At 40.5% G+C, this 8,864-nt stretch overlaps 2 protein-coding genes across 2 annotated transcripts; both read right to left on the minus strand.

Moving 5' to 3' along the window:
• Positions 1-5,050: 5,050 nt before the first annotated feature.
• Positions 5,051-5,682, minus strand: LOC133296384 (uncharacterized). Its single transcript, XM_061495353.1, has 2 exons — positions 5,443-5,682; positions 5,051-5,335 (listed from the first exon to the last, which is right to left on the minus strand). The coding sequence occupies exons 1-2, from the start codon at positions 5,680-5,682 to the stop codon at positions 5,051-5,053; spliced, it is 525 nt and encodes a 174-aa protein (XP_061351337.1).
• Positions 5,683-6,445: 763 nt separating this feature from the next.
• On the minus strand, positions 6,446-8,047 carry LOC133296385 (uncharacterized). The gene has a single exon (XM_061495355.1). It carries the CDS (start codon positions 8,045-8,047, stop codon positions 6,446-6,448), a length of 1,602 nt encoding a protein of 533 aa, XP_061351339.1.
• Positions 8,048-8,864: the final 817 nt, after the last annotated feature.

Consider the following 8,864-nt stretch of genomic DNA (forward strand, 5'->3'; position numbering starts at 1 on the left):
CACAGATATAATTCAAGCTAGAATCTAATTTCAAAATTTCACATCAAGCATTATCTAAGAATTTTCACTAAAATAGTTATACAAACGAGCACTCATCATTCTCAGATTATTAAAACAATTTAATGCTCCACAGATATCATGCTTCTTATAATCAAATCTATTTACTCACTGAGTAAACTTTGTAAAATCTAGGAACGCTTGTTCAGGAATTCACTATTTTTGGGTTTTATTAATTTTTCTAAAAAAAATTGAATCTAAAAAAATTAAATTAAAAATTAATTGAATTAAAAGAATAATTGAATTAAAACTGCAATAAAAAAATGAAGTTTAAGATATCTCCCCTTTTAACAGAAAAATTTCTGTTAGATGTCTCTGTTGTGTAATTCCGTAGTTAGCAGGTATCGCATATGGTATGCGCCCAATTCTCAAATTTAGAAAATTGCTATCCTCAGCAACAGACTAAACTAGTCGAGTGAAGCTACTTCTACGCAGGTGGAACACACACACACACACACACACACACACACACTTGTTAAACATCAACAGATAATCATAACTCAACATGTATAAATAAAGGAGACATAATTAAACCCAGACTGTCAAAACAAAATACTCAAAACATCAAAATAAAATGCTAAAGTGAAATAAATGGTGAAGTGTGTGATATGTCATGCAAAATAATCAGGAGTCCTCCATGGTGTCATTGACGTCATCAACTGCGGTGGCTAGAGGATCATCCTGCTGAGGAGGTGAAAACTGAGGTCGGTAGTTGGTGGTGTCAATCCCACGGTCCAAGAAGATCTGCTCCATCATCCTCATAATATAATCATTCTGGACCATCATCCGTTGTGTCCGACGATCAAGAGTCTGGAGGAGGAGAGAATCTGCAGAGGGGCCTACAGCTGCTGCCGGTGCTGGCTCATCCTCGGGCTCTGGAGATGCTGGAGGTGGTGGTGGTGGTGGTGGGGCTCCATCTGGTCCATGAGACACTTTCAAGAGTGCATTCCTGATGGACTCATTCCTCATCACAGTAAAATGTTGTTGAGTCATTTCCCGCGTACTCTTTACACCTATGGGCTCCTCATCAGGTATCTCCACTCCAGCCTGCAAACATAGCTCTGTAATCAATGAACTATGTGCTAGGCGAGCATCCGGCTTCCCATGAGTGATGACGTATACTATCCTATCAGACAAGATAGCACTAATGTTAAGATTCTCATCTCCCATGAGGGTATATAGCAATACCGCTCTTTCAACATTGACATCACTCAGATTTGTGGAGGCCATGACAGTAGAGTTAATGAAGGTATGCCAGAAAATAGCCTCTGGATTAAGATCTAGCTTGTCCATCTTTTCTGGCTCCTCCGGTTTCCCACTCTTTGTCTTCCACGCAGAATGTGGATGAGTGATGGAAATCCGGACTCTCTCAACTATATCCGGCATGTCCTCCCGGTAAACGCCTTTTCCTTCAGAAGGCTGCATATTGTTGAATGTTTACTGGAATTGACAGCTCTTGCTAGGATCATATGTGGCTTGAAGGAAGCTCTTTATTACTGCAGCAGCAAAAGAGACTTCATTCCCTCTTACCCAACTCTTCTGAGTCTCAGCCACCGTCTCCTTGTTAGCATTTGTACAAAACTCTTTTAATATTGTGCTGGAGCTGGGCTCAGGGAATCCCACCAATGTTTTCCATTTTTTCTCACTATTGTTTGCCACACTAGACAATCCTCATCTAGAAAAAGGCTTATTGGCCTCTCTGATATGATTTTCTTGGGTAGGAACCACTTGACGTACCGATCCTGGTTGTCAGGTGTCAGGAACCTGGTACTGTCAAATTCAGAAGATGAAGAGGCCTTGTGCCTCTTAGTGCCAGAGGTGGTGCCTCCTTTCTTGCCACCTGTAGTTCTTTTTTTTGTATTTTTAGCTTGCTTTCCCTGCACTCAGAAAAGTACCAACACAGTAGAATTCATGTTTGTTAACTTTGAAATTTATCAGTTAAGAACATGTCATGAAAATCAAGCAGACAGAATTCCCAGATTGGTATCTTCACAATCATGAATCACTTGTAGTTCATTATAATTTTCCACATAAACATAATCAATTCAGTGTGTATGTAACAATATTTGTGCTATCTATGTAACCAAAAATATTATCTTGCTAGACTATGATCATCAGAGCACCAGGGAACACTATCAATGCTTTTATTCTAGAACATAGCAGAAAGTATCACATGGCATAAGTTAATTACCAAATTAAGTTAGCAGAATAGGCAGCCATCACTAATTTCATATTCTTGCAATAGGATCATTACTATTGTATATATGAACTCATCAGAAAAAATAACAATTCCCAATCAGATGTTAAACCATCAGCAGGATATTACTCTTTTTAAGCACTATCTACCAGTAAGGATTTTAGACCAATCAGGTATCAAACAATTAGTAGGTATAAGAAAAATTTCTAGTTATCCTTAACCCATTCTGAAATTTCCTTGTTCAACCCGTAAGTCTAGTATAGGTGATGATTATTTATTTTCTACTAACAATTCTCATGATATGCAGCTACCTATCTCACCAAGCCATTTACTCAAAGGATGTGCTACTATATTTTATTGTAATCAATGACATTTATCTGCAAAACTTCTGAACCATACACAATCAACCAAAAACATGAATTTGGCAAACACCCAATCACCTTATATTTATGGTATACCAACTCGGTAAACAACGAAAAATTGTGCCATTGAGACCAATCAACAAACACTTAGCATGCCAGGAAGAAGGTTACCTTAGTTTTATCCATGGATGTATTTGAAGAAACAATAACCCTAATGTTTTCCATCATGCAATTAAAAAGAATCCCCAAAATTTGAATTGGGTGCTCCGGTGAAGGAAGGTGGAAGACTGGTGGTAATGTCGTGGGTTGTTTAAGGAGATGGTGGAATTGGTTACCGGTGATTTGAGTGGTTTAGGGAAAGGAGGGAGAGATAGGCTTGCCGGTGGTTATAAGGTGGCGACCGACGATTTATGGTGGAGGCTATGGTGGTTAGAAAATAGAAAAAGAGTGAGAGAGAGAGAGAAAGGAACGGTGGTGGTGAATGGTGGAACTTGGGCTGAATTGGTGGTGGTTGAGGGAGGAATGGGTTGGCTAGGACGAACTGGTATAGTGGCTGAGGAAGAGGTTTGGGGTGTGGTGGATGTGTAGTGTGAGAGAAGAAGAAAGAGGGCTGTGAAGAAGAAGGGAGGAAGAGTGAGGGAGGGCAGGGAGAGGGCTGCGAGAGGAAGAAAGAAAAGAGGGGATGGGGGGTTACTTTTAGGGTTTTCTTTTAAAAATCTGATTTTAAAATTGGTGCTGACAGCGTGGAGTTCACGCTGTGAGCGCGGAGCTCTCTGTGTCTTTTGGGTCTATTGACACTGACAGCGTGGGTCTCATGCTGTTGGCGCAAATCTTTCGTGAGTCTCTGGCGCTGACAGCGTGGGATTCACGCTGTGAGCGCGGAACTCACTGGAAATTTTTGGACCTATGACACTGTTAGCGTGATACCCACGCTTCTGGCGTGGATTTCCTTGTAGAACTCTCACGCTTACAGCTTCATCATGGCGCTGAAAGCGTGAAACTCACTGTGAAATTTTATCTTCTGGCGCGACTAGCGCCAGGTTGACGATAGCAACGCCACTTCCCAGATTTTTCTTTTCCTTTTGTCACCAATTTTTCACCATTTATTTAATTTTGTTTTCAACTAACCTAAAAAAAATTAAAACTACCATAATAAAATTGAAACAAAGAATTTTAAATTTTTCTACTGGGTTGCCTCCCAATAAGCGCTTGTTTAACGTCATGAGCCTGACGCAAACAGTCTAAGACTTAGGTGAAGTCATAGGGACAGAAACCTTGTCCCTATTTACCTATCCTCCATAGTACAATTTCAGCCTATAGCCATTAACTTTGAAAGGATTATCAGTGTCTATAGGAGAAATTTCTACTATACCATAAGGATATTTCACAACAAAGGGACCTGACCAGGGAGATTTGAGTTTACTTGGAAACAATCTCAGTCGAGAATTGTACAATAATACCTGTTGTCCCGCTCAAATTCCTTCGGAGCTATCTTCTTGTCGTGCCATTTCTTGGTTTTCTCCTTTTAGATCCTAGCATTCTCATAAGCAGCTAACCTGAACTCATCCAACTCATGTGATTGCAGTAATCGTTTATCATTAGCTTTAGTTGGTTCAAAGTTTAGAAATTTAGTTGCCCAGATAGTTTTGTGCTCTAATTCAACAGGGAGATGACATGACTTATTGTACACCAATTGGAATGGTGACATACCTATGGGAGTCAGGCTGTTCTGTATGCCCATAGTGCATCATCAAGCTTCCTTGCCCAGTCTTTTCTAGTGTTGCTAACGATCTTCTCTAGGATCCGCTTCAGTTCTCTGTTAGAAATCTCCACTTGCCCGCTTGTCTGAGGATGATATGGTGTAGCCACCTTGTGTGTGACTCCGTACTTCGTGAGAAGACTCTCAAATTTTTTGTTGCAGAAGTGGGTTCCTCCATCACTGATGATGGCTCTTGGAACTTCGAATCGTGTGAAGATGTTTCTTCGTAGGAAGGCCACGACTACCTTAGCATCATTTGTCGGTAGGGCCACTGCTTCCACCCACTTGGACACGTAGCCCACAGCAACCAAGATGTACTGGTTGGAATATGACATAGGAAAGGGTCCCATGAAGTCAATTTCCCATACATCGAAGACTTCCACTTCCAGTATGCAATTCAGCGGCATCTCGTCTTTTCGGGAAATTTTTCCCGTCCTCTGGCATCTGTCGCACTTCTCTACGAACTCCTTTGAGTCTTTGAATATTGTGGGCCAATAGAACCCACTTTGTAGGGCCTTCTTTGCAGTTTTATTTCCACCAAAATGTCCTCCGTAATCTGACGCATGGCAATGCCAAAGAATCTTAGGAATCTCCATCTCGGCTACACACCTGCGAATAATCTCGTCAATACATTGGAAATATAAATATGGGTTATCCCAGTAGTACCGCTTGGCATCATGTAGGAACTTCTTTTTTCTGTTTCCATGTGAGTTCTTCAGGAATTGATCCTACAACTTTGTAATTCGCGAATTCGGTGAACCATGGTCCGAAACGAACTGCCATCACTTGTTCATCAGGGAAGGATTCTTTTATCTCAATCTCAGGTCCATCTTGCAATTCTTTGTCTTGAATCCTTGACAAGTGATCAGCTAATTTGTTTTCAACTCCCTTTTTGTCTCGAATCTCCAGATCAAATTCCTGGAAGAGAAGCATCCAACGCAATAACCGCGGCTTCGCATCCTGTTTACTCATGAGATACTTCATTTCTCATTTATCAAGTAAGGTCTAAATTTATCTAATGCATATACTACAGCTAACATTTCTTTTTCAGTTGTGGCATAATTTACTTGCGCCTCATTTAAAACCTTGCTAGCATAGTAAATCACATGTAATAGCTTATCCTTATGCTGACCAAGTACTGCTCTAATTGTGTATGCGCTTGCATCACACATGAGCTCAAAAGGAAGGTTCCAATCAGGCACCATCAGGATAGGCGCATTTGACAGCTTTTCCTTTAGCAGATTAAAGGACTTTAGAGATTCTTCATCAAATTTAAACTCATTGTCCTTCACCAAGAGTTGACTCATTGGCTTTGCAATCTTGGAGAAATCTTTTATGAATCGTCTATAAAAACATGTATGGCCTAAAAAGCTTCAAACACCATTCACATTAGCAGGAGGGGGAAGTTATTCAATTAATAACAGTTTTGCTTGGTCAACTTCTATCCCTTTTTCAGAAATTTTATGGCCTAATACTATTTCATCTTTTACCATAAAATGACACTTTTCCCAATTTAAAACCAAGTTTGTTTCTTGACAACGCTTCAATACCTTAGATAAATTGACTAAGCATGAATCAAAGCAAGAACCAAAGATAGAAAAGTCTTCCATAAATACCTCCAATGATTTTTCAATCATATCAAAAAAGATGGAAAGCATGCACCTTTGAAAAGTGGCAGGTGCATTGCAGAGTCCAAATGACATTCTTCTGTAGGCGAACACTCCAAAGGGCAAGTGAAAGCTGTCTTCTCATGATCCTCTGGTGCAACATGTATCTGGTTGTAGCCGGAGTAACCGTCTAAGAAACAATAATATGCATGTCTGGACAACCTTTCCAGCATCTGATCAATGAAGGGAGAAGAAAGTGACCCTTCCGTATGGCAGCATTTAATCTTCTATAATCCACACACATCCTCCATCCAATTATAGTTCTGGTGGGAATCAGTTCATTACTCTCGTTCTTGATTACTTTAACTCCACCCTTCTTTGGAACTGTTTGGACAGGACTTACCCATGCAGTGTTTGAGATTGGGTAGATTATGCCGGCCTCAAGGAGTTTTACTACTTCCTTTCAAACTACCTCTTTCATGGTAGGATTTAGTCGTCTCTGAGGTTGTCTCACAGGTTTAATGTTGTCTTTCATCAGTATTTTAGGAGTGCAGAAGGAAGGATTGATTCCTTTTAGATCAGAGATGGACCATCCTATGGCTGTTTGGTGATCTTTGAGCACTTTCGTCAACTTGGTTTCTCCAGTCTCTGATAAATCATTGTTGATGATGACAGGATACGTCTCCTCATCTCCTAAGGAGGCGTATTTTAAATTAGGTGGAAGTTCTTTTAACTCCACCTTTGGTGTTTCTGTAGTGATGTCTGACTCTTTCTTTTTCAACTCTTCCGTTGGAATTTCAGCATCTTCCTTCGGAGGATTTTCATCGAAGAATTCCTTCTCTTCATCAAGAGTCTGATCTTCTTCCTTTCCAAGGAAAAGTTCTTTAAGAATTTCCACCCGGAAGCAGTCGTTATTATCTTCAGCATGCTTCATTGCATCGAACACATTGATTGTGACCTTTTTGTCATCCATTCTCAGCTCTGGCTTTCCTTTCTCCACGTCAATTATGGCTCTTGCTATAGCGAGGAATGGTTTACCCAACAGAAGAGACATGTTTCCTTCTTCTTCCATGTCAAGTACTACGAAGTCAGCAGGGAAGATGAACTTTTCCACCTTGACCAACACATCTTCAATAACTTTGTTTGGTCTTCTCAACGTTCTGTCAGCAAGTTGGAGAGATACCATTATCGGCTTCAACTCGAAAATTCTGAGAGACTTCATCACGGACAGCGGCATGAGGTTGATGTTTGCTCCAAGATCGCATAATTCCCGGCCAACATTAATGTTGCCTATCGCAATCGGGATGTTAAAACTTCTTGGATCTCGAAGCTTTGGTGGAAACTTTTTCTGAATTATGGCACTGCATTCCTTTGTGAGAGCCACTATTTCAAATTCCTGCAACTTATGCTTTCTAGACAAGAGTTCTTTCATAAATTTAGCATAGTTAGGCATGTTAGCTAAAGCTTCAGCAAAGGGAATATTTATTTGCAACTTTTTAAATATTTCTAAAAACCTGGCATGTTGTTGCTTCTGTGCTTGCCTTGACTTTATGGGATAAGGTGGTTTCTGAAAGCGAGAAAAATCCCATTGCTTCTTTGGAATATCTGAAGCTTTCTCCTTTGCCTCCTCTTTGTCTTTTTTTGCAGGTGTTTCCTTCTTTTTTTCTTGCTCCAGTTCAATGACTAGATCATTTGCCTTCTTTTTCTGAACCGCTTTTGGTTTTTCTTGAGGAGTGATCACAATTCTGCTTCTTGTAACAATTGACTTGCATTCTTCTCGCGGATTGACTATTGTGTTACTTGGAAACTGGCCTTTAGTCCTTTCTTCAAGTTGTCTTGACAATTGACCAATCTGGTTTTCCAAGTTTCTGAGAGATGTATCCTGATTTTTGTGATGAGCCCTTGTCTCATTCATGAATGTGTCTGTTGTCTTTGTCAACTGTATCAATGCTCTCTCTAGCTCAGATGGTTGATTTTGTGGGACTTGAGGAGGTTGTAAAATTGTTGGATTTGTAATCCAAACATGTCCCTTGAACTCTCCTTTAGAAGTTTTTCCCTGGAGCATTGTTCTGGTTCCTCTGGAAATTCTGCTGTGGTTTTGGTTCATACCAGATTCAGTTAACTTGTACAGCATCTGATCCTACCAATGTTAGGCACTCGTTGGTATCATGCTCTCCTTTGTAATACTCACAGTTAACCGAGTTAACTTGAGCTATAGAAAGTTGCATCTTGTCCAACTTAGCGTTCAAACTGGCTATCTGTTCAGATATGATCTTTTGTTCTGCTAGCGATGCATCATTGTTTCCCAATTGCAGAATTCCTTTTCTTGGTTGAACTGGTTGAACTTCCTTTGATGCGTTCTCAGTCCTTGCCATGAAATCGATCAGCTCTAAAATTTGAGCTGCTGGCTTCTTTCTAATGGTTCCACCGGCTGCACCATTGACCACCATTCTGGAGTCTGGTGTTATTCCATAGTAGAAGACTCTGACTTTCTTTCCGTCCGGCAAGTCATACTGGGGGCACTTTCTGATCAATTCTTAGAATCTGGTCCAAGCTGTGCACAACGTCTCTCCTTGTTGTTGAGTGAAGTTGGTGATTTTATTCACCAACTTGTTGTATTTATCCCTGGAGAAGCGCGCTGCGAAGAATTTAGCTGCCAGATCATCCCACATTCTGATGCTGTTGGGAGCTTGTCTATCCAACCATATGAGATCTTTCCCTGTTATAGCAAAAGGGAACAGTCGGAGTCTAATTGCATCATCTGACACTCCGTTATGCTTGGTAGTGTCACAGATTCTCAAAAATATGTCCATTAAATCAAGGGGGTCTTCGTAATCTTTCCCGCCAAATGGATTTTTCTCCACCAAGGATATCAGTGCTGG

This window comes from Gastrolobium bilobum, unplaced genomic scaffold, assembly GCF_033153095.1.
Source record: "Gastrolobium bilobum isolate Gb01-03AN ecotype WA unplaced genomic scaffold, APGP_CSIRO_Gbil_v1 utg66262, whole genome shotgun sequence".
Lineage (NCBI taxonomy): Eukaryota > Viridiplantae > Streptophyta > Magnoliopsida > Fabales > Fabaceae > Gastrolobium > Gastrolobium bilobum.